This window comes from Neomonachus schauinslandi, chromosome 11, assembly GCF_002201575.2.
Source record: "Neomonachus schauinslandi chromosome 11, ASM220157v2, whole genome shotgun sequence".
NCBI classification, from domain to species: domain Eukaryota; kingdom Metazoa; phylum Chordata; class Mammalia; order Carnivora; family Phocidae; genus Neomonachus; species Neomonachus schauinslandi.
This window is the reverse complement of record NC_058413.1, coordinates 40,004,664-40,030,689: the sequence shown is the minus strand read 5'-3', so window position 1 is coordinate 40,030,689 and position 26,026 is coordinate 40,004,664. Positions and strand designations below refer to the sequence as shown.

Below are 26,026 nucleotides of genomic sequence, written 5' to 3'. Positions count from 1 at the left end.
AAGAAAACCAGTGCTGCATAATCCGTATTTTATCAATATTTATTATGTTTTAAAAAAACTTTTAATAATGATGGTATATACATCCTATCTTAAAGACCATTTATTTTATTTGTTATTGCTAAATTTGGGGGACTGTGGAATTTTTTTCAATTTAAGTGTTGAATTAAAAATGTAACCTTTTATAAATATGTGGCCAAAAGTGTTCTGTTAATTTTAGAGTTTGGACAGAAATTTTATTAATCTGAAGTATATTTAGATTTAATTCTTTTTGGCTTCTTTAGAAAATTGGATCAGTTAAAAAAACTACAAATAAATAACTGGATTTTAATTTGATAATCAGGAAGACACAGAGACCTTATACAAGTTTGTTATATTTGTTTTTTGATTTTATATTGTAAAAATTCTCCCAGTGCAATATTTGTCAGAAAATATTATTCTAGTCATCATTTGTATAGCTTTGTTTTAATTATATTAAATGTAAAATCAGAAAAAATATGTAATATTTGTTGTCATTTTCTGGGGAAAAAGACAAACTTGGCAATGTTGAAAGAGTGGGTTGTTTGCAAAACACAATTATAGAGTCAAAGAGTCTGAGGGCCTTAGAGATCATGTATCAAAGAAGGAATTCCTTTTCCAGCATTTTTTTTTTTTTAAGATTTTATTTATTTATTTGACAGAGAGATCACAAGCAGGCAGGCAGAGGGAGAGGGAGAAGCAGGCTTCCTGCCGAGCATGGAGCCCGATGTGGGGCTCCTGGGATCATGACCTAAGCCAAAAGCAGACGCTTAACCGACTGAGCCACCCAGGGGCCCCTCCAGCATTTCTTAAGATGCAGCCCCTGCTTCCAGTTATAGCACATAAGTGGAAATTTCAGTGGTTTGCAGAGTGGTTTACTGGGCAAGTATGGGGATTCACCAAATAACTTCCTTTGGGGGAAGTTATTTAATGATGTCAGTAATACCAGAAGAGGACTTCTCCTCAGGGTAAGACTGCCTGGAAGAGGTAGCAGTTGAGAAGAGGTATAGACTAATGTAGCTGGACCTAACCTTGTAGATCTCTTACTTGTTAGAGCTGTGGCTCAGAAACTGTGACTTTGTGAAGGTCCCTCAGCTAGTTGGTCTCAGTGTGGGCACCCTGCCCACCTCCCAGTTCTATGCTCTTTCCACTCTGCATGCTGTTCTGCAGATAGGTGAGAATGTAAACATTTGCTTAGTTACTGACAGTACCACTAAGTCTTCATTCACATGCTGCCTGATCCTGTAGTTCTTAGTATATGTGCTGCCGAAGCGAGCACTGATCCTGTAATTCTTAAAACAGCCCTGCAGGGTTGTTACCATCTCAGTTTTAGAGAAGTGGAAACTGAGGTAACTTGCCCACTGTCACACAGTCAGTGATGATATAGCCTGAACTTGGGTCTTGAGTCCAGGTCTGCCTGTGATTTTCTATAGATTACATACATTGTTTTTAATGATGTGAGGAAAAAATTAAGTAGGATCAGCAGGACTACTGGAATGCAAGATGCTGGGGCAAGAAGTATGTGCATTTATTTATTATAACAGCACTGCTACTTGTGTTCTGAACTTTGTAGTTAAAACTGATTTAAAAACTGGTCTGGAGGGGCTCCTGGGTGGCTCAGTCGTTAAGCATCTGCCTTTTGCTCAGGTCGTGGTCCCAGGGTCCTGGGATCGAGCCCCGCATCGGGCTTCCTGCTCAGTGGGAAGCCCGCTTCTCCCTCTCCCGCTCCCCCTGCTTGGTTCCCTCTCTCACTGTCTGTCTCTCTCTCTCTCTCAAATAAATAAAATCTTAAAAAAAAAAAAAACTGGTCTGGAAGTGGTAAAAGGTAAGCATCACTGAATGAACATTTTAGGTTTTGCGGGAGGAGGTCAGAAGCCACTTTCTGCTTAATAAGGGAAATTAAGGGCTGCCTTTTGATGTTTGACTAAAGCGTTCTGGAGATACAGATGGGCTTTCAGTTTCAGAATGTAAACTTACTTTAAAGATATCTCTCTCTATATGTCTCCATATATCTTTAAAGATACATAAAGATATCTATATAGATATATATATGGCTATATATATGGCTATATATATCTACATATATAGACTTTTTTCCCCCTTGTTTTGTTTTTTAAGATTTTATTTATTTGTCAGAGAGAAAGCACAAGCAGGGGGAGCGGCATGCCGGGGTAGGGAGAAGCAGGCTCCCCGCGGAGCAGGGAGCCCCATACGGGGCTCGATCCCAGGACCCCAGGATCATGACCTGAGCCGAAGGCAGACATTTAACGGCCTGAGCCACCCAGGCGCCCTATATATAGTTTTTGTTTGTTTGGTTGTTTGTTTTTAAGAGAGAGCATGGCGTCGGCTCAGGATGAGGGGAGGGGCAGAGGGAGACGGAAAGACTCTCGGACTCCCCGCTCAGCAGGGAGCCTTGGGGGGCTGATCTCACCACGCTGAGATCGTGACCTAAGCAAAAGTCCAGAATGGGCAGTTCGGCTGACGGAGCCACGTGCTGTACGGTGAGAGCAGTGGCCGCGCTCCGCGCCCCGCTCTAGCAGAGCCACCACCCACCGCGGCGCTTCGTTGGGAGCGGCGCCTCGGGTAAACCCGCTGCCGGCTCCCGGCAGCCGGCCTCAGTTTACAGAGTGACCTGGGCCCAAGGCCCCGCCCCACCTCTGGAAGGCGGGGTCGGTGCTCGGCCTTTGCCAGCCCCCCCCCCCCCCCCCCCCCCCCGGCCGGAACCTCCTGCGGGCCCTCCCGGCGCGCGGCACCTTCCAGCGGTCAGAGGAGTGTGAGGGGACTCATCCCAACTCCGCCGACTACCAGAGGGGACACAAGGACCCGGAAGGCCGCTTTGGGGCTCAGGTTAAATCCCCTCCGTCTCCACACGGACTCAGTGCGTCGCGCGGCAGTTCCGTCCGTGTCACAGCGCCGGCTAGTTGCATCAGTCGCGTGCGCGGCCGCCGGCGGCTTCGGACACTGGCCCGGGCTCGGCCAGGCCCGCGGACCGGAGACATGGCGCACTTGCGGCTGCTCCTGCTGCTGTCTGGGCCTCAGCTTCTGGTCCTGTGGTGCTGTCCACCCAGCGCAGGTAGGCCCGCGGCGCCGGAGGAGCGGGTGGGGGCGGGGGCGGGGGCGCTAGGCCGCGGAGGCAGAGCTGGAGGGCAGGTTGCGCCGCTGCTCCTCCACGGGGCCGCTGCCGCGGAGCCCCACGTGAGGTCCGCGGCCGCCCGGGGCTCTCGTCTGGGACAGGCGGCTTCGTTTACTCATTGAATTTTTAGTGCCGGCTACTGTGCACCGAGTCGGCGCTTGTATTAGCCTGAGACTGGGTGCCTCCTTTGATTCGGTGCCCTGAATGCTCTGTAGCCGCTTTTGCATCCCTTTGGATGCTGGAACTGAGAAGAAAAGCTAGGTATGGGTGGGTGGGTGGGGAGGAGTGGAAGTAGGGAACATACCCCCCCGCGTGCTAGTGAAGGGGAATATTTCACTTTACTGAAGCCTTTGCCGAAGAGAGTGTGAGGGGAGTGTTTTACCCTTATGGTGACATTCAAACTTTCTCTTTTACTTTTTTGGGGGGGCGAGGGGAGGGGGGGACACTGATGGATGTTTCTAATTATCGAACAGGAAACCAAAGGAAGGCACCTGAAGACATGTTTAAACTCACTACTAATCACAGCAGTTAAAACAGTAAGATAACACTTCACACTTAATAGACTGGACAGAATAAGCCGGGCTGTGCCAGTGGTGGTGGCTGGATGGGTGGGGATGTGGGCATTTAGGAGACCCTCGGGGTGTCCAGCGCTGGGGCTGTGGATGAACCGAATGTGGATTTGCATATGAAGAACTCGTCATTAACTTCAACCAATGGACTAGCTTTACACATATCAATGAGAGAGGCTTTGAAACAGTGCCAAGAACAGAAACAATAACATGTAACTCCCTACCATTTTCATAAGTTTGAGAAACAAAAAGGGCAGGGTTTTTTTTTTGTTTTTGTTTTTGTTTTGTTTTTTTAAAGAAAGACCCTATTGAAGGAGTCACATTTTTTTTTTTTTAAGATTTTACTTATTTATTTGTCAGAGAGAGAGAGCACAAGCAGGGGGAGTGGCAGGCAGAGGGAGAAGCAGTCTCCCCGCCGAGCAAGGAGCCTGAGGTAGGACTCGATCCCAGGGCCCTGGGATCATGACCTGAGCCACCCAGGTGTCCCACAAAACAAGGCAGTTTTAAAGAGAACAAAAATGGAAGCATTAAACATCTTAGAATGGTTGCCTGTTGGGGGAGGGAGATAGAAATAAAAAAGAATAAATAGTATTTCTATACACTTGCAATGAGCAATCCAGAAATAAAATTAAGAAAACAATTCTATTTATGAAGCCATCAGAAAGAATAAAATACTTAGGAATAAGTTTAACAAAAGAAGCATAACATTTTTATTCTGAAAACTAGAAAGCTTTTTTTTTTTTTTTAGTTTTATAGTTCCTTTAATAGCAACTGGTAATCATCAAATTAGCAATGGTTATCTTCAAAAGTTATTACACTAGTCTTGCTGTCATTTCTCAAAGACAATCAGATACCTAGAGTCACGGACATTTCTCACAATAAGATGCATCATATAAATCAGACTTGGTCTATCACCAGCACTGATAAAAGCAGACCAAGGAAAAGAACTAAGTCTGGGGACACATGCATGGTCTTAATATAGCAAATGTTTAGCTTGCTCTGATTATTACAAAATCAGAACAGTGAGCATATTCGAGGTTGAAAAAAATTTAAGAGGATCTAAATAAGTGAAATGGAAAAACACCCTGTCTTAAGTCTTTTTAGGCCACCCTAACAAATACCTTAGACTGAGTGGCTTAAACAACAGAGATTTATTTCTCAGTTCTGGAGGCTGGGAAGTCCCAAGATCTGGTGCTGACTGATTTGGTTCCTGGAGAGGGGCCTCTTCCTGGCTTGTGGAGGAATACCTTCTTCCTGTATCCTCTGGTGCTGAGAGATCTCTCTCTCATGTCTCTGACAAGGACATTAATCCCATTCTTGAGGGCTCCACCCTCATGACCTAATTACTTCCCCAAGGCCCTACTTCCAAATACCATCACACTGAGCATTAGGCCTCAACATAGAATTTTGGAGGGACACAAACATTCAGTCCATGGCATATCCCCAAAACAGATTCATGGATTAGAAGACAACATTGTTAAGATGACAGTACTCCCCAAATTGATTTTCAGATTCAGTGTGATTCCTTAACCAACTGAGCCACCCAGGCGCCCTGGATTCAGTGTGATTCCTATTAGAATCTCAGTGGACTTTTTATAGAAATTGATAAATTGATTCTAGAATTCCTATGAAATTGCAAGGGACACAGAATATTAAACACAATCTTTTTTTTTTTTTTTAAGATTTTATTTATTTATTTGAGAGAGAGAGAAAGAGAAACCACATGAGAGGGGGGAGGGTCAGAGGGCGAAGCAGACTCCCTGCCAAGCAGGGAGCCCGATGCGGGACTCATCCAGGGACTCCAAGATCATGACCTGAGCTGAAGGCAGTCGCTTAACCAACTGAGCCACCCAGGAGCCCTAAACACAATCTTGAAAAAAGAATAAAGTTGAAGGATGTTATGTGGATTAATGTGGGGACATGAACTAAGGAGGCTCTCTGTACCTGAGACACCCCCTCCCCCACAAAAAAAGGAATTTGTTTCTAATTATGTGGCAGCTTTTGAGAGTACCATGCCTCTGTTTTTTCCAAGGGTCTCCCATAACTGAGTTCTCTTATTGCCACAGGTTTTCTGCAAGTGGAGATGGCAGGGGAGACTCAGACGGTGCTTCTGAATGACAATGCCACTATTATCTGCAAAGTCCAGGGTTACCACCACCTGGACATCACAATTATGGGTATCACCTGGTTTTGGAAGCATCAAGTGTCTGCAACAGAAGTTAAACTGTTTGAGTTTTTTGGAGACCACCAAATGACAGTCCGACCTGGAGCCTCCGTGTCTCTACGGAGGCTGAAAAGGGGGGATGCCTCGCTGCAGCTGCCAGGGGTCCAGCTACGGGAAGCAGGAGAGTACCGTTGTGAGGTGGTGATCACCCCTCACAAAGCAGTGGGAACAGTCCAGCTGGAGGTTGTGGGTGAGTGCCTGCGGGCAGGGCCCTGGGGTTGCCGTGGTGCTGAGGCTTGAGGTGGAGCTGTGGGCCAATGGAGCAGAGGCTTGGAGCATGGGCCAGTGAGTCAGATAGACATGGGTTTGAGTCCTGGGCTTCCATGGACAGCTGGACAACTTTGGGCAAGTTCTTAATCACATAGAACCTTCCTCTGAACAAATGTTAATAATACCTACCTAGGAGGTTTATTGTGGGGAATAGTCTTATGAAAAATGCAGGTAACACAGCATAGTGCTTGGCCCATTGTAAGTGCTCAGTGAAAGATAGCTATATTAATTATGATATAATTCACTTAGTGTGTGGACGGTGCATGTTCACTGAAGAGGTGTCTCTGAAAGGTAGCTGGGAAAGGAGAGAGATGCTGGGCTCTGGTTCCATAGATCTGAATCCTGTTTTTTGCTGCTTCCAAACTGGGTGATTGGACCAGCCATTTAACATTTTTGGGGTCTGAATTTTCCCCTGTACAAAGTGGGTTGATAAATCATACCTGTCTTGTAATATTCTGAGGATTACATAAAATAATGTATGAAAATGCCCAGCTGGGTACTGTTGTGAGGTCTGTGCCCAGTGAAGACTTGCAACAACAGCAACACTATCCTCTGAACACCTCTTTGAGCTCTACTTTTCTTTATTATGATTGGTCTGATAATATGTAGGTGAGCTTTGGAGGGTGTATTCGTTTGCTAGAGTTGCCATAACAAAATACCACTGGGTTGCTTAAATAACAGAAATTTGTTTTCTCACAATTCTGCAGTCTGGCAGTCTGCGATCAAGGTACCAAGTAGGGTCGTCTTTTTCTGAGGCCTTTTTGCTTGGCTTGTAGATGGCCATCTTCCCTGCTGTGTCTTCACATATTCTTCCCTCTGTGCACGTGTGACATACTCTTTTCTTCTTATAAGGAGATCAGTCCTATTAGATAAGGGCCCAACCTAATGTCCCTATTTTAACTGAATTACCTCAATAAAGACCCTATTTCCAAACATAGTCGCATTCTGCGGGACAGTGGTTTGGAGTTCAGCATGTGAATTTTAAGAGACCACAATTCAGCCTATAAAAAAAGGGACAGTGTCTATGAGCTCCCCCAAATTGTACTTAGGACTTTTAATATTTTGTACATATTAATTTGGGTGATGGGGATGTTAAGTTAGGATTAATTTCCTCTGCAACTGACAGAAAGCTTAAGATAAAAGTATTTTATTAGATTTATTTATTTATTTATTTGAGAGAGAGAGAACACACGTGTGCATGGGGTGGAGAGGAGGGGCAGAGGGAGAGAGAGAATCTCAGGCAAACTCCCTGCTTAGCATGGAGCCTAACATGGGGCTTGAACTCAGGACTCTGAGATCATGACCTGAGCTAAAATAAAGAGTCGGATGCTTAACCAACTGAGCCACCCAGGCACCCCAAAATAAAAGTATTTTAAAAAAATTAACAGGTTTTAGCTTTTTAGAATAGTTTTATTTATTTTTTCTTTTTAAGATTTTATGTATTTATTTGTCAGAGAGAGAGAGCATAAGCAGGGGCAGAGGGAGAGGGAGAAGCAGGCTCCCCTCTGAGCAGGGAGCCTGATGCGGGACTAGATCCCAGGACCCCAGATCATGACCTGAGCCAAAGGCAGACACTTAACTGACTGAGCCACCCAGGCGTCCCAGAATAGTTTTAGATTTACAGAAAAATTGTAAAGACAGTACAGAGTTTTCATATAACTCTCATCTCTGCACACGACTTCTCCTATTTTAACATCTTACATTAGTATGGTATATTTGTTATAAATAATGAACCAATATTGACAATTAGTATTAAAGTTCATAATTTATTCAGATTTCCTTAGTTTTTAAAAATCTAATGTCCTTTTTCTGTTCCAAGATCCCATCCAGATTAGTTGCATTTAGTTGTCATGTGTCCTTAGGCTCCTCTTGACTCTGACAATTTCTCAGACTTTCCTTGTTTTTGACAACTTTGACCTTCTGAGGAGTGGTGGTCAGGTATATCATAGGATGCCACTCTATTGGCATTTCTCTGCTGTTATTCTCATAATTCGCTGGAGTTATGGTTTTGGGGGAGGAAGATCACAGAGGTAAAGTGCGATTTTCATCCCATCCCATCTAATTGAACGATTTATGACTATTGGTGTTGACCTTAATCATGTAGCTTACGTAGTATTTGCCTGGTTTCTCCACCAGAAAGTTACTCTTCTCCACCTCCTTGTCATGCTATACTCTTTGAAAGGAAGTCACTCTGTGTTGCCCACATTTAAGTTGTGGGGAATCGTGCTCCCCCTCCTTTTAGGGTAGAGTAGCTACATAATTTATTTGGAATTCTTCCACACCTGAGATTTATCTCTTCTCCCCCACTTATTAAGCTATTCAATCATTTATTTATATCAGGGTAGATTCAGGATATTTATTTTATACTTTGGGTTATAATTTAACACTATTTGTTGCTCAAATTCTTTCAGCTTTAGCCATTGGGAGTATTTTCATTTGACTCTTGTGTCTCTTTGACATACCCTCATCATTGTGGGGTTTTGTTCTGCTTTAGGCACTTCCTTACTTTCTGGCACTACAAGATGCTCCGGGATCATCTTGTGCATTTCTTGTCCCATTCCCAGAATCAGCCAATTACTCAAGGAATTCTCCCTGGTTCTTTTTATTGGAAAATGAGATTAGAAACCAAAACCTGGGCACTAGATATGCTTGTCGCCACTGGGGTATCATTGTTTCTAGGCCCTCTGAACTGATAGAGCAAAGAAATAATGTGTATGTATAGTAATCTGTGTATATACATATGTCTGTAAGTATTTCTATTTATAACCATCTGTGTCTCTATTAAATTAAATATGAGTTCTTAATGATGCCCCTAACTTTAATCTATTACTGTCTGAATCATTTTAGCCTCCTTCCTTTGCTTATCTGTGAACCCCACACTCCCAACAGTGAGAAACCTGGCTCCTGCCATCCTCCATCTATTTACTTAATTGTTTAATTCCAGTATACATCTGGAATCATATCAGAATTGTTAACCTGTAACCCCATGAGAAACAACTTTGTCAACTAGAGTACAATATTCAGTTACAATTCATTTTGCCTTTTTTGTTTTTTTTTTTAAGATTTTATTTATTTGTCAGAGTGAGAGCACAAGCAGGGGGAGCGGCAGGAAGAGGGAGAGGCAGGGTCCCCGCTGAACAAGGAGCCCGATGTGGGACTCGATCCCAGGACCCTGGAATCATGACCTGAGCTGAAGGCAGACGCTTACCGGACTGAGCCACTCAGGCGTCCCTCATTTTGCCTTTGTTCTTATAGACTCCATTTATTTCAAAAATTTCTTAGGTCAGCACCCTTCCTCTGTCCATTGCAGTGAGGTTGCTTCATATGTTTGTAGTACACTTAGATTTGCTTGTTACAGTCTACCTTCTTTCTTTCTTGGGATTCCTTGAACTCCTAAATGGTTTTTTTTTTTTAATTTTGCATTCCTTAAGGTTTCACTCTTTGTGTTTACAGTTCTGTGAGTTTGACATGTGTATGATATCATACATCTACCATTACAGTATCACAGAATAATTTTACTGCTGTTGCTTCACCTATTCACCCCTCCCCCTGGACCCTTTGCACCACTAATCTTCTTGCTATCTCCATAGTTTTTGCCTTTTCTAGAATGTGATATAACTGGAATTGAAATCATCCAATATGTAGCCTTTTCAGACTGGCTTCCTTCACTTAGTAATGTACATTTAAGGTTCCTTTGTGTCTCTGGGGTAACTGGGTAGCTCAGTTGGTTAAGTGTCTGACATTTCGGCTCAGGTCATGATCTCAGGGTCCTGAGATTGAGCCCTGCGTCAGGCTCCACATTCAGCTAGGATTCTGCTTGAGATTCTCTCTCTCCCTCTCCCTCTGCCCCTACCCTCCACTCCCATGTGCTCTCTCTCTCTCTCTCTTTCTCAAAATAAATAAATAAACCTTAAAAAAAAAAAAGAAGATTCTTCTGTGTCTCTTTTTTTGGTGGCTTGATAGCTCATTTCTTTTTATCACTGAGTAATGTTCCATCATATGGATGTACCTAGTTTGTTTATCCATTCACCTACAGAGAAACATCTTGATTGCTTCCAGTTTTTGGCAATTATGCATAAAGCTGCCATAAACATTCAGGTGTAGATTTTGTGTAGACATTATTTTTCGTCTTAATTGGGTAAATACCTAGGAGTGTGATTGCTGGATCATATGTTAAGACTGTGTTTATTTTTTTCTTTAAAGATTCTATTTATTTATTTGACAGAGAGAGAGATAGGAGAGCAAGAACACAAGCAGGGGGAGTGGGAGAGGGACAAGCAGGCTTCCCACTGAGTGGGACTCCATCCCAGGACCTGGGATCATGACCTGAGCTGAAGGCAGATGCTTAACAACTGAGCCACCCCCGCGCCCCAAGACTGTGTTTAACGTGTAAGAAGCTGCCTGTTCTTCCAGAGTGACTATATCATTTTGCATTACTACCAGCGATGAATGAGAGTTCCTGTTGTTCTGTATCCTTGTCAACATTTGGTATTGTTAATTTTTTATATTTTAACTATTCTAATAGGTATGTAGTGATAATCTCATCTGTTGTTTTAATTTGCAATTCCCTAATGACATATGATGTTGAGGATCTTTCCATTTGCTTTTTTTGGTCATCTGTGTGTCTTCTTTTGAAAGATATTTGTTTAGATCATTTGTCCATTTTTCTGTTGGGTTTTTTGTTTTCCTATTGTTGAGTTTTAAGAGTCTTCTGTATATTTTATCTTATTTTTTTGAGTCCTCTGTATATTTTAGATACAAGTTCTTTATCAGATATGAGTTTTGCAAATATTTTTTCCCAGTCTATGGCCTGTTTTTTCATTTTCTTAACAGTGTGTTTTGCAGCGCAAAAGTTCTAAATTTCAATAAAGTCCAATTCACCAATTTTTTCTTTCATGGATTATGCTTTTGGCATTGTATCTTAAAGCTCATCATGTGGGGCACCTGGATGGCTCAGTCGGTTTAGTGTCCAACTCTTGATTTCTGCTCAGGTCTTGATCTCACGGTCATGAGTTCAAGCCCCATGCTGGGCTCCATGCTGGGCGTGGAACCTATTTAAAAAAAAAAAAAGTTTAAAAAAAAGAAAAAATAAAAGGTCATCACCAAACTCAAGGCCATCTAGATTTTCTCTTACATTATCTTTCTAGAAATTTTATAGTTTTATGTTTAGGTCTGTGATTTATTTTGAGTCAATTTTTTGAAAAGTGTAAGTTGTATGTCTAGATTCTGGGTGCAAACTTTATGCTATGAATGTCCAATTGTTCCAGCATATTTGTTGAAAATTACCTTTTCTGCATTGAAGTGCCTTTGCTCCTTTGTCAAAGATCAGTTGAATACATTTGTGTGGGTCAATTTGGGTTCTCTATTCTGTTCTGTTGGTCTGTTTGTCTTTTCTTTCACCAATACCATGTTGTCTTGATTATTTTAGCTTTATAGTAAGTCTTTAGGTCAGGTTGTGTCAGTCCTCCAATTTTGTTGTTCTTCACTATTGTGTTAGCTATTCTAGGCCTTTTGCCTGTCCATATAAACTTGAGAGTTAGTTCATCAATATCCACAAAGTACTTACTGGGCTTATGATTGCATTGAATCTATAGATCAAGGTGGGAAGAATCGACATCTTAACAATATTGATTCTTCTTATCAGAGAAGATAAGAGAGAATATCTCTTCATTTATTTAGATCTTTGATTTCATTCATCAGAGTTTTGTAACTTTCTTCATATAGATTCTGTGCCTATTTTGTTAGATTTAAACCTAAGTATTTTTTTCTTTGTTGGGGAGAGGGGGCACTAATGTAAATGGTATTGGGTTTTTAACTTGAAATTCCAATTGTTTATTGCTGTTATATTAGAAAGCAATTGACGTTTATATATTAACCTTGTGTCCTGTAGCCTGTTGTAATCACTTACTAGTTCTAGGGTTTAAATATTTTTTGGTCAAGTCTTTGGAAGTTTTCTATATAAATCATGTGTCTGAGAACAAAGACAGTTTCATTTTTCATTCTTTTTTTTTTTTTTTAATTCTTTTTTTTTTTTTAAAGATTTTATTTATTTATTTGAGAGAGAGCACATGAGAGGGGGGAGGGCCAGAGGGAGAAGCAGACTCCCTGCCGAGCAGGGAGCCCGATGCGGGACTCGATCCAGGGACTCCAGGATCATGACCTGAGCCGAAGGCAGTCGCCCACCCAACTGAGCCACCCAGTCGCCCTCATTTTTCCTTCTTAACCTGTGTATATTTTATTTCCTTTTCTTGTCCTATTTTACTAGCTAGGACTTCCATTACAATATTGAATAGGCTTGGTTAGAGGCGATATCCTTGCTTTGTTCCTGTCCTTGGTTTCTCACCATTAAGTATGATGTTTGCTGTAGGTTTTTTGTAGACATTCTTTTTCAAGTTGAGAAAGTTCCCCTTATTCCTGGTTTGCTGAGAGTGTTTGACATGAATGGGTGTTGGATTTTGCCATTGGTTTTTCCATGTAATTGATATGCTCACATAATTTTTCTTCTGTTGTCTGTTGATGTCTTGGATTATATTAATTGACTTTTGAATGATGAACCAGTCTTGAATACCTGGAATAAGTCTCATTCAGTTGTAGTGTATAATTATTTTTATACATTGTTGAATTCAATTTGCTAATATTTTGTCGAGGATTTTTGCATTCAGTGTAATGAGATATATTGGTCTGTAGTTTTCCTTTTTTGTAATGCCTTTATCTGATTTTTTTTTTAAAGATTTTATTTATTTATTTGAGAGAGAGAGAATGAGAGAGAGCAAGCACATGAGAGGGGGGAGGGTCAGAGGGAGAAGCAGACTCCCTGCCGAGCAGGGAGCCGGATATGGGACTCGATCCAGGACTCCAGGATCATGACCTGAGCCGAAGGCAGTCGCCCAACCAACTGAGCCACCCAGGCGCCCGCCTTTATCTGATTTTGATATTAGTGTATTACTGGGCTCATAGAATGAGTTAGGATGTGTTCCCTCTGCTTCTAGTTGCTAGATGAAATTGTAAAAAATTGGTATCATAATTAACTTTAATGGTAGAATTCACCATTGAAACCACCTGGGCCTGGTGCTTTCTTTTCTTTGAAGGTTACTAATTATTGATTCAGTTTCTTTAATAGATGCAGGCCTATTCAAATTATCTTATTTTTCTTGTGTGAATCTCGGTAATTTGTGTCTTTTAAGGAATTGGTCCATTTTATTTAAGTTATCAAATATGTGGGTATAATGTGCTCATAATATTCCTTTATTATTCCTTTGTTCATAGTTATCAGTAGTGATCCCTCTTCCATTATGATATTAGTAATTTATATCTTCTCTCTTTTTTCCTTAATTTACCTAGAAGCTTATCAATTTTAGTAATCATTTCAAAGCACCAGTTTTTGGTTTCATTGATTTTCTCCATTGAGTTCAACTTCATTGATTTCTGCTCTAATTTTTGTTATTTCTTTTCTTCTGCTTGTTTTAAGCTTAAATTGCTCTTCTTCCTCTAGCTTCTGAAGGCGGAAGCTTATTAATTAAGATAGTTGACTTTATATCTTTCCTCTTTTCTAAAATATGTATTCAATGCTATACATTCCCCTCTAACCATTTTTGTCACACCCACAAATTTTCATGTGTTATTTTCATTCTAATTTCATTTAGTTCAAAATATATTTTAAAATTTCTCTTGAGACTTCTTCTTTGACCCTAAGAAATTTGGAATTTTTCCAGCCATCCTGCTGCTTTTTGATATCTGGTTTAACTCTATTGTGGTCTGAGAACATATTCTGCCTGATTTCTATTCTTTAAAAATGTTAAAGATGTATTCTGTGAGCTAGAATGCAATTTATCTTGGTGAATGTTCCGTGTGAGCTTGGGAAGAATGTATATTCTGCTGTTGGATTAGTATCCTGTTGATTTATTTGATCCAGTTGATTGGTGGTGATGTTCCTTTCAACTGTTTTCTTACTACTTTTCTGCCTGCTGTTCTGTTAGTTAATGAAAGATGAGTCTAAAATCTCCAACTATAATTGTGGATTTGTCTGTTTCTCCTTCAAGTTCTTTCAGGTTTTCCTTATGTATTTTGACCTTTTTTTGCTTAAGATTTATTTATTTATTTATTTGAGAGAGAGAGAACATGAGAGAGAGAGAGAGCACAAGCAAAGTGGAGGGAAAGGGAGGGGCAGAGGGAGAGGGAGAAGCAGATGCGCCGCAGAGCAGGGAGCCCGATATGGGGTTCGATCCCAGGACCCTGGGGTCATGACCTGAGCCGAAGGCACATGCTTAACTGACTGAACCACCCAGGTGCCCCAGGTCTCTGTCTTTTAATTGATGTGTTTAGACCATTCATTTAAAGCGATTATGTATATAGTTGGATTAGTATGTACCATTCTATTTGCTGTACTTGTTCTTTGCTTCTTTTCTTTTTATCTCCCCCCCCTTTTTTATTGTAAAATATGTTTATTGATGATAAAACATATAATTTACTCCTGATACTTGATGTTACAAACTTTAGGGTCTTTGAGATATGCAGGATCCTTGTATGTACCTGGCATAAACCTCATTATCTGAGCTCTCCTAATTGCTTTTGTGATTTCTTTTTGTTTTTTCTCACAAAGACTTGTTATGTGCCTTCCATAAATGCATCCAGTAAATGCAGAAATAAACTGGGACAAAACCCATACATTCTTATAATCTACATGTCTTCTACACAAGATACGTTTTTTTAAGAGGCTCCTTGTAAGGAGTTCCCATCAGAACAGGCAGGTCCTCATTGCTGGCTACCTGTTTTTTTTGAGTTTCCCTCTTTCTTAAACAGAATTGGTGCCTTGCAGCTCTCTCAGTTTTCATCTACTGTTATCACCCTGGAGCCCTGTTGCTGTGGTGATAAAGGGTTGCAGAGGGGAAGCAGTCAGTCTTACCATTAAATCTCATTCTTGAAGTCCCCTGAGCCTGTGGCTGAGGCTGTGACCTTCAGAAGCTTTTATAGGTGAGACCGGAAGGCTAGAGGGGGCTAGAGTTGGCTAATCATCCTTTACCCAGATCGGAGAAGGCTCTGGCAAAGTCTTTTCTCTTGAGCATCCTTTGTTGTGATTAATGCACTGGGTATATTTTTAGTTACTTTTCCTCTCCCCCGAAAATAGGAGGGGATTTTTCTTGAATCTTCACTGTGAGAACCAGTGTGGGTTTCCTGGCAGTAAAACCCATGAAAGTGTGGTAACCCCCATAAGACTGGGCCCCCAGGAGTTTCTTCCTGTCAAGCTAGTCCATGCTCATCCTTTAGCAATTTGTAAGAGTTACTGCTTAAGTGCTTCTACTGGTTTATGGCTCTGGCATCTGCTTAAGGTGACATTATCTTGGCTGTGATTCTCTCAATCTGCCTGTCTCTCTAGTTTTTGGGGTGCTGGTTTGCCCTGTCACCTTAATTCTCTCATGGATCTAAGAAAACTTGTTGATTTATAGTTTGTTCAGCTCAGCTTTTTTCTTGTTATGACTTCCAGGGTCTTTACATGTCAGAAGGAAACCAGAAGTCAACGATGGCTTTTAAAAAAGGGAGTTTATTGTCTTTTACACAAATGTAGCCAACCCAAGGCAGCTATGGCAGTTCTGTGACCATAGGGGACCTAGGATCCTTTTATCTTATCACTTTGCCGTTCTCAACCTGTAGCTGCCATCTTATGTTCAGAAGTGGCTTCTCCATCTCTAGCCATCAAGTGCTATTCCAGCCATTCTGCAGGAAAGAGGAAGGGGGAGAGGAGAGTAGGGCACAGTCGTTTTCTTCAAGACACCCTTGTTATTTAAGGATACTTCCTGGATGTTGCTCTCATCATTTCTGATTACATCTAAACGACGAGACCCTAAGTTCACATGGCTACATGGAGGTAGGGAGATGTAGCTTTAACTTGGATATGTCACTGAAGAATGGAAATTGGCCATTAGTAGTCTCTACTCCACACTCTACTCCACAACAGTGTTCCAAGGCTTCCCTCAGATTCTCAGAGGTGTCTTTGTATGATACAGAGTAGCTTAAGAAACTCTGCTCTATAAAATTGCTGTGAGAGTAGGGGGCCACAGCATATCAGCTGACACTGAAACCAACATACGTAGAATATTTAGCCTAAGCAGAATCCCATTCAGTATGCTCACCTTTCCTGAAGGCTTGCATTGGGCTGGTAATAAATTAGTCCCTACCTACCCTGGAAGCATGACTTCTCTCTCTTGGCAGCTTACCCAGTCAGCAGCTTGTTTCCGGAGCAAGCCATGGTGAAAGAAAATGAAGAACAACTTATTTTGTGTATGGCAAGTGGGTTCTACCCCACAAACATTACTGTAACGTGGAAAAAGTGGACCCAGAAGGATCCCCAGTATGTGGAGTTTTCTGAGGACATCTTCACTAATTGTACCACCAAAAATGAGGATGGCATGTTTAATGTCACTAGTTTCTTGATGCTAAAGCCCTCTCTGGAAGACAATATGACCATCTACCAGTGTGTGGTATGGCACAAATCCTTGCCTACCTCCCAGAGGCTCAACTTCACCTTGACTATGATAGGTAAGCAGCCTCCTGAACATTTCCCCTGCTCTTCACCTTGAGGTTGGGTAATGTAAAACTTTGGTTTCCAGGCAGTCTCGGGGAAGACAGGGGAAGTGGGGAAGATAGAAAGCTTGGTCTGGCATAGCTCAGCCCCAGAGTCAGCAGTCCAGACTAGGTATCTAAGCCAGGGCAGGTGGTCTAGTTGGTGGAGAGTGGTGACAATAGTCCTCAGATGGAAATAGGGCTACTTTTGGCAGTTTAAGTGATCTGGGTGGTCTATATGGCTTGAAGTGTGAAGCTTGCTAGCTACAAGGAGAGAAGGGACAGGATCCTGTCCATGTACTCTGAAGATAAGAGTCTGTCAGGGACCAGCGACCCAGCCCTGCCAGTAACTCTTCTGCTCAGGCCCCAGGTCCACTGCAAACTGTTGGCTTTTAGAGGCTGAATCCATTGTTCTATCTTATGGGTTGTACCCAAGATGGGGACGCCAGAGTAGGGTGATTTTGCAGATGCCCAGGACTTTCCCCAGGGACATGGGATGCTTAGCTCAAGATCTACAGGTCACTACAGAATCCCTCCTGCTGGTAAGATGAGGTTCATGGAGCTCATATTCTGGGCTCCCATGGTCATGGCTGTGGTCCTGGATGGGTATGACCCTGCTAGTCTAATGCACCTGCCTGGAGCTGAGAGTGGTTTAAAAAGGCAGGGTCTGACCACAGGCCCTGGGGGATGTGGTCTGGGTATCCAGGATGGTCCTGGAAGGAGAGAAGAATTGTTCTTGGAAGTAAGGGCTAGAAATGTGTGTGGGTGGTGTGAGAAGAGATGGGTACAGAGTATGTGTGGGGTGTGGGGAATATGAAATTGAAATATGCTGTGTGTGTATAGTATGAGGGATTTGTCTGGGTTATATGTATGTTTTAGTCCATTCAGGCTGCTATAACAATTTGCCACAGATTGGGTGGCTTAAAAACAACAGAACTTTATCTTTCACAGTTCCGGAGGCTGAACGTTTGTGATCATTGCGCCAGCATGGTTGGGTGAGGACCCTCTTCTGGGTTGCAGACTTCTTATTGTATCCTCACATGGTGGAAGGGATGAGGGATCGCTCTAGGCCTCTATTATAAGGGCACTAAAATCCATTCACGAGGACCTCCACCCTCCTGACTTAATCACCTCTCCCAACCCTACCTCCTAATACCATCACAGTGGGCACTAGGATTTCAGTATATGAATTTTGAGGGGCACACATGTTCACTCTATAGCAGTAAGATGGTGTAGTAGTTTGGAAGCTTTACACGTTGCATGGCGTGTGTGTGTGGTATGTGGTGTTTGATATTGTGGTGTATTCTGGTAAGTGCTAAACACGCTGTTTGATGGGTGAGGTGTATGTGATAGGAATGGAGGGTGCCAAGATGGTCACAGGGACAGGGAAAATGACATACAACCACAGATCCTAGCAGTGGTTGTATGGTCTCTGGCTCTGGCCAGGAGGTTTCTTCTTAATGTTCTTTTCTTCCTTCTCTCTGCAGGATCTCAGAAGTCAGCTTGTACTCTGAAGTACATTTTTCTCTGTGCTGGAATAATCTTAGTAATTGTACTGATTTTATCTATTTTTTGGAAACAGGTAAGTGGCTCCAAAGCAAAGTTTAGCCCTGTGTTTTGGAGTTGGTTTTGGGAGTTCAGGGATTATTGCCAGTGGATGCTGTTAAGGAGTTCTTAGGATTGATATGGGGGTATTCTAAGTGTGGTGTGTGTTTGTGGTGGGTGGCTTTTTCTTTTTTAAAGATTTTTTAAATTTATTTGACACAGAGAGATAGAGATAGAAAGAGAGAGAACACAAGCAGGGGGAGTGGAGAGGAAGAAGCAGACTCCTCGCTGAGCAAGGAGCCCGATGCAGGGCTTGATCCCAGGACACTGGGATCATGACCTGAGCCGAAGGCAGACACCTAACCAACTGAGCCACCCAGGCGTCCTGGTGTGTGTGTGTGGCTTTTTCTGATGTTCCATTGATGAACTCTCTTTTCTGATCTCCATGTGGTGGTTTATGACTCTGGGGAGATACAGCATAAAGCCCCTCTGCCTCTTCATAATATACCAGTTTCACTGTATCAAACCTGACCTTTTTGATTCAGACCAGGTTTTGAACCATATATGGGCTGCACTGTTGTTCTCACACATAGAAACAGTGCCTCAGAGGTAAGAATTCCTTTTCCCAGGTGCTCATATTTTGTTAATAGCTCAATGGGGTAACCTATCACCAGATTTCATTGGTTTAACCAGGGATTTCTAACCCTCCCTAAGTGTTTCCAAACTAAAACATGTTTTCTAACATGTTTATCCCTGATTATGCCCCAAATAGCAAATAAAACAACTCAAACTGTAGAGGCCCAAGAGACCAGTGTAAACATGTTGGTTAAAATGGTTCTACATAATAAAATTGCCCTCAGTTATTTATGGACCTGCCAAGGCAGAATTTGTGCAATAGCTAATACATCTCATTGTAAATGCCTTAGGAAAAGTACAATAATCGGTTAATTAAGAAAAAAAGCTATTTGTTCATCTAAAATTTGCTAGCTGATTCATGGGATTTATTCTTCTGATGGGACCTAGGCCAGTGAGACAATTAGATACAACGTGGTTTTCAAATGTTTCTTGTGATACTTGTGAATGTTCTATTTCTTGCCTTCCTCTGGCTTTTGATAATCTAGGTGCTATCATGATAACCTCACATTTGCCAGTGATATTTATTGAAAAAGAGACTTTAGCCTGGATTCTGTGGTGGTTTGCAGTTTTGGCTCCAAGCCTTTACCCTTCCTCACATCCATGTACTTTGCCATGTAATTTTGTAGTGTCCTCCAATGATGGGCTGCCCCTTAACATTGGGCTCAACCTTGTGACTTGCTTGGGTCAGTAGAATGAGGCCAAAGTGAAAGAGTGCCAGTTCTAAATCTAGGCCTCAAGAGACCTTGTGTATTTCCATTTGCTTTCTTTGGTGCTTCTGATATTAGTAAGAGGAGGATGCATCCCAGTGAGTCTGTTGGGGGCCAAGTGACATGGAAATTAGAGCTAGTTGTGCTAGTAGAGGCCAGTCTAGCTCAGATGATGGCCCACAACTCCCACTCAACAGAGCCAACTCTCAAATGCATGAGAAATACTTTTTTTTTTTTAAAGCCACTGTATTTTACGCTCGATTTTACACAGCAACAGCTAACCGATCTAACTCCTCAAGAAGTTGAGTTTTGACTAGCAAGTGTGGTTGCTATGGGGATGTGCTGCTGAGACCCCTTAGAGAGAGCCTGCTATGGAGCGTACTCAGCCAACATGCTCCAGCTGTGGCCTATCAGGGACCTGCTGCAGTATTCAAGCCTGTGCCATGCTTTCCCTGGGCAGCCCCAGAAAAGAGCTGAGAAATGCAGGAGGCTTTGTAGCTCCCCGGAGACTTTCTCAGACTTGCACGGTAGGCTGGGGCTCTTGCTACCCAGTCCTCTCTTCTTCCTCCCTTTACAGATACTACACCTGCACCACGGTCTAAAGGCTTTGCCTACATACTCATGTGCCTTCTCTCCTTTATCATTTACAGGTACTACATCAAACAAATACCTTATTCTCCATCTTGAAAGCTTATTCTCGGAACACCCAAATTGACACAAGAGAGAGTAAACAACTATAATGAGGTGCTTTCATTATGATGCATTCATGGCTTATTCTGATGGGGGAACCACTAGAAGAACATTGGAAGTTCTTACACAGAAACAGCAGAAACACCAAGGTTTCTCAGTGAATGCATCTGTAACTGAAATTACTTTTCCTGGTGGCTTAGATAGCTTGCTCAAGAGCAGACTGTTCAAGGTGCCTTCCTTGATAGCCTCCTGCCAATCAGCTTATCCAAGAAAAAGAGAGCAACACTTTCCAAAGAAGACATACTACAGATGGCCAAAAGACACATGAAAAAGGTGCTCAACATCACTCATCATCAGGGAAATCAAAACCACAATGAGATATTACCTCATACCTGTCAGAATGGCTAGTATCAGAAAGACAGGAAGCAACAGGTGTTGGCAAGGATGTGGGGAAAAGGGAACCCTAGTGCACTATATTGATGGGAATGTAAATTGCTAGTAGCCACTATGGAAAACAGAATGGAAGTTCCTCAAAAAATTAAAAATAGAATACCATGTGATCCAGTAATTTGACTTCTGGGTATTTACCTGAAGAAAACGAAAACACTAACTCTAAAAGATATAGATACCCCTATGTTCACTGAAGTATTATTTACAATAACCAAGATATGGAAACAAGTGTCCATTGATGGATGGATAAAGAAAATGTGAGACTGTGTGATAAAGAAAATATATAATGAAATATATGTATATATATATAATGGAATTTTATTCATCCATTAAAAAAAGAATGAAACCTTGTCATTTGCACCAACACAGAAGGACCTTGAGGGTATAATGTTAAATGAAATAAGTCAGACAGAGTAAGACAAATACCATATGATCTCACATGTGAAATCTAAAAACAAAAACAAAAACCCAAGCTCATAGATAACAGAGAGCACAATGGTAGGTGCCAGGGGTGGAGTGGGGTGGATGAAATGGGTGAAGGTGGTCAAAAGGTACAATCTTCTGGTTATAAAATAAATTATGGGGATGTAATATACACCATGGTGCCTATAGTTAATAGTACTGTAATGCGTATTTGAAAGTTACTAAGAGTAAATCTTAAAACAGTTTAGAAAAACTTTTAAGAAAAGAATATTTTTATAACTATGTATAGTGACAGATGTTAACTAGACTTATTTTGGTGATACTTTGCAATATATACAACTACTGGATCATGTTGTACACCTGAAACTGATGTACTGTATGTCAATTATACTCCTCCCCCAAAAGTAACACTGTTTTTAGACTGTGGCCTGTTTCCATTTCAAATTCTACTTCTTAGTTCAATGAGATCCACCTATACATGCTAATGTAAGAATAAAAGTATGCAGCTGCACTTTTAACTTAATATCTCTGAGTTATTCTTTGAGAGGAGGTAAGTGATTTGTCTAGGGTCTCATGGCTAGTAAAGAGTAGAGCTTGGATTTTTAATCAATATGCCATACTACCGAGAAAGATCCAGGGCGGGCTTGGGGTGTGAAGGATGAGCTGGATCATTAGATCTAGAGGAGAGGCTCACCCTATACTGTTCTTGTCTGTTCTTAGGGGAGGACCTGTTGGTGTGTTTGACCATTGCCTCATTTTCTGTAACTGAACCAAGGTGGCTGATGCTATTCTTAAGTGGACCTGTGTGCAGGCACCTCACTCAGGACAGGCTGACAAGGCTGTGGAGTGTCATGCCAGGTGTTAGTCATGGGTAAGATACAGTGTGGTTCTGAATGTAGTTATCAAGGGATGTGCAGTTGTATTTCAGGATCTTTGTGGGGCAGAGAAGCCCTGTTCACATCTCTACTGAAAGTTGAAGTAATGACCCTGAAAACAGTTTTTAGGACACTCAGCGGCGAGGGGGCGCTCAGTGAGCTCATTCATGGGCATAACTAACATGGAAGACTCTTGGCTTAAAGAGAGGACTCCCCATAGCCGAGCTCCCACCTGAGGGTGGTTTAGAGTGGTCTCTAGTGGCAGCACTGGGAATTGCAGCATCAGTTTAGGTGGTGCCTATTTCAAGAATATATCATATTAGAGGAGACAAAGAATCTCATAAAGTGGAGATCTGGAAGGAAGAACAGGGCAACAGTTAGAACTGTGAAACAAATGAAGTAGTTCAAAGCCGCCTACAGTCATTGAAAGAGAGTGATTCAAAAAGAATGACACCCCTTGAACAAGAAGTAAGGCAGTCAAGATTTTAAAAGAAATTATAATAATTTTGTAGAGATTATAATAGAGTAATAAAGTAATATAAGGGAAAAATAAAATTAGGTGGGAAAATGACAAATGGGATCTTTTTATAGGAAGGTAAAATACTAGATGTAAAATGTGGGGGATTATAGAATGGACATTATTGATTGGAAAGGAATCTATGATGTGGAAAAAAGAAAGTGCATTAAGGAGTTAACTAAGCTCAGAAATGAGTATGCTGGTCAGACCTTCAGAGACCAAAAGGGGCACAAAAGAGGTAGAACTATAGGATGATTTTCATTCTACTTCCAAGATGGATGGGAGATCAAGGACACAGTAGGAATTTGACAGCCAGTGAAAGTCTCAGTCAGAACTGTATTGCATTTACTTCTCTCGGGAGTAACTTCTCTGCCCCAACGATGGCATCATGAGAAAAACTGGAATTGATCAAATGAAGTAAAGAATAGACAGAGGCAGGCCTACCTGGTCTGTTTATTTCACCTTGAGTGCCGACGGTCTGGGGAGGAGGAGTTTGGGACATACTGTGCCGCAAAAAATGATAGTTTCATAAAGTAGAGGCATGTGACTCACGAGAGCTGAAGAGGGCCGTTGTTTCTCCCAGTGAAGGAAATAAATTGCATAGTTGCCTAGTACTTTGAATCACCTGTTCCGCTCATTGGCATCAGTGCCCAGAAGGACACAAGGTCAAGGGAAAGGCAGAAGTCTGCACTCCTTGTACGCAAGCTGGCCAGTCTAGGTAGCCTACCTTTCATATCAATCCAGAGTGGGGCCTTCCCAGAGTGGAAATAGGGGAGGGTGTAGGTAGCACCTTCTTCCTTTTCCGTGAAGGTACATACAATGCCCCAGGCAGGTGGACATGGCAGAGAGGATGCCAGTAATCTTGATTCTAGTGCAACAAATCCACTCTCTAGAACCCAATTCTTTTTAGATTTTTTTTTTTAATTCATTCGAGACACAGAGATAGAACATGAGGAGGGGGAGAAGCAGAGGGAGGGGGAGAAGCAGGCTCCCTGCTGAGCAGGGAGCCCGATGCGGGGCTCGATCCCAGGACCCTGGGATCATGACCTGAGCTGAAGGCAGACGCTTAACCATCTGAGCCACCCAAGCGCCCCTCTAGAACCCAATTCTGACTTTAACCCCATCACTCTGCCTTTTCCCAGCTCCTTTCAAGCTGGAACAGATCTGTTGTGCTTTAGACCTGCCCTGATCTCGGGTCAACATAACTTTGACATGCAGAATTTGTGTCTTCATACAACATAGGGTGTCTGATACCTGAAACTGGGGAGACCTCAGAGGTGAGCCCAGAGAGCTATGGGGAGCCAGGGGCTACTCAACTCCTCACCACAAGCTCCCTAGGGAAGGATGTTGGGGAGGATCTCAAGTTTAGGACAGAGCTGGAAGGATGCCACCTGGCCAGAGAAAGTGGGTCTTATAGAAGGTGGGTGTGTCCTCTCCAGCAGAAAGGCCAGAGGGCCACCTTCAGGGGTAACATGTGGGCCTTGCAGTAACTGGCTGGAGATGCCAAATTCATAGGCATCAGACCTGGGCAGCTTTCCAGTATGGCTAGTGGGCTAGTTTTTCCAGACTAGAAATTCAGTTTCACTAGAAATTCAGAAAGATGGTGGTTTGGCTTCCCTTCCCTGTTGAGTTTAGCAGCTCCCTCCATGACCTAAGCCTTAAGGCTAGGAGGTCTCTTAGTGGAAAGACTGGGACAAGTGGTCCTGATTTTCTGATCAAGTAGGTCTTCTCTGTGGCCAGCAGGTGGCGCTGACCCCTCAGTTCTGTCGGTTCACTGTCCCCAGCCATTTAAGGTGGAGGGGGAGGAGGAAGGTTACTTTGGATGGGGTTCCAAGAATGGTGCTGCTGAGCAGCTTCTCATTAATGAGTCTGGCCCCTCTCCTGGTCTTTTTTTTTTTTTAAGATTTTATTTATTTGTTCATGAGAGATAGAGAGAGGCAGAGGCAGAGGGAGAAGCAGGCTCCCCACGGAGCAGGGAGCCCGATGCGGGACTCGATCCCAGGACCCTGGGATCATGACCTGAGCTGAAGGCAGACGCTTAACCGACTGAGCCACCCAGGCGTCCCCCCCTCTCCTGGTCTTAAGGACAGCCAAGCTGAGTCCCAGGAGCCAGGCACTGTCCCCAGAACTCTGGGCTGACTCTGAGTAGCTTCTCATCCCTCTTCTTCTAAACCACAAACTGGTCAATGTTGGGGGGCTGTGTGGGTGCAGGAAGGGGCAGCTTAGAGCTTGAACCAGCAACAGCAGCTTCCTGGCTCTTCAAACCTACCTCTGGAGTAGCCCAGGACAAACTCTCACTGATCCAGCTAAAGCCCACTGCCGGCCTCCAGCAGCAACAGTGATGCTGGCTTGGTGTCCTATACGCTATTCATCATTCATTCATTCACTTAGCACTTAGTGCCAGACACAATGCTGAATCAGATACAGTCCCCGACCTCAAGGAACCACAGACTTGGGGATGTCACAATCTTGTTCGTGAAAGGAAGAGTCAATTGATGTGGTAAATTTCATTGTCTAATTTAAAAAAATTGCCATGCCCCCCCAACTTCCAGCAACCACCACCCTGACCAGTCAGCAGCTGTCAACATCGAGACAAGACCCTCCAGCAAAAAGATTACGACTCACTGAAAGCTCAGATGATGATTAGCACTTTTAAGCAATAAAATATTTTTTAATTAAGGCATGTACATTGTTTTTTTAGACATAATGCTATTGCGCACTTAACAGACTACAGTATAGTGTAAACATAACTTTTATGTGCGGTAGGAAACCAAAAAAAAAATTCATTTGACTCTCTTTATCGCGATATTTGTTTTGTTGCGGTGGTTTGGAACCAAACCTGCAATATCTCTGTACACTAATGCGTATGATGGCCCCACCTCTCCCCCGACCACCCCAGCCTTCCAGCAGATCCCCGGGGAGTGGAGGCCAGGCCCAAGGCTATAAACCTGGTAGGTGCCCCAAAATTGAGATGGCCAGACAGGCTGGCAGGGCTGGGCTACCTGAGGCAAAAAGGTAAAAGTCTCTCTGAACTGGGTGATAAGGGTCAGCCCCAGGTCCTTTTCCTGGCCGCCCGGCTAGGATCTGTGGCACCTTTGGAATGTGGGCGGGCAGCTGCCAGCCCCCTCCCTCCCCATCCGCCAGTATGCCCCCTCCTTCCCCAGCCACACAGCACTGCTCCAGGAGCCCCGCCTGAGGTCAAGCCCGTGAGGACTAAGGTCCTATTTGCATCAGGGGCCTTGCTCACCCCCACCATCCTGAGCTTTCCAACATCTCCTTTTCTAGAGACCCAATGACCCTCCACTGCCCCACTCTGGACAGACACTGAGTGAGAGCCATTGGTGGGGAGCCAGCGTTCAATCTGTGTGGTAGGCCCAGGACCCCCTCTCCGCAGCCCCTGTCTGCTTGGCACGCC

At 42.9% G+C, this 26,026-nt stretch overlaps 1 protein-coding gene and 1 non-coding gene across 3 annotated transcripts; one reads left to right on the top strand and one right to left on the bottom strand.

Moving 5' to 3' along the window:
* Positions 1-2,882: 2,882 nt before the first annotated feature.
* Positions 2,883-20,677, top strand: NCR3LG1 (natural killer cell cytotoxicity receptor 3 ligand 1). 2 transcript variants are annotated; one of them, XM_044919580.1, is made up of 5 exons: positions 2,883-3,088; positions 5,784-6,131; positions 16,418-16,744; positions 18,256-18,283; positions 20,307-20,677. In XM_044919580.1, exons 1-5 carry the CDS (start codon positions 3,013-3,015, stop codon positions 20,341-20,343), a joined length of 816 nt encoding a protein of 271 aa, XP_044775515.1. In that variant the 5' UTR covers positions 2,883-3,012; the 3' UTR covers positions 20,344-20,677. The 2 variants fall into 2 exon arrangements, with proteins under 2 accessions (XP_044775515.1, XP_021541493.1); XM_021685818.1 differs by lacking the exon at positions 20,307-20,677 and adding an exon at positions 17,720-17,763 and having other exon boundaries at positions 18,256-18,313.
* Positions 4,624-4,755, bottom strand: LOC123326306. Its single transcript, XR_006541010.1, has one exon. It is a non-coding gene; the product is annotated as a small nucleolar RNA SNORA72 (small nucleolar RNA).
* Positions 20,678-26,026: the final 5,349 nt, after the last annotated feature.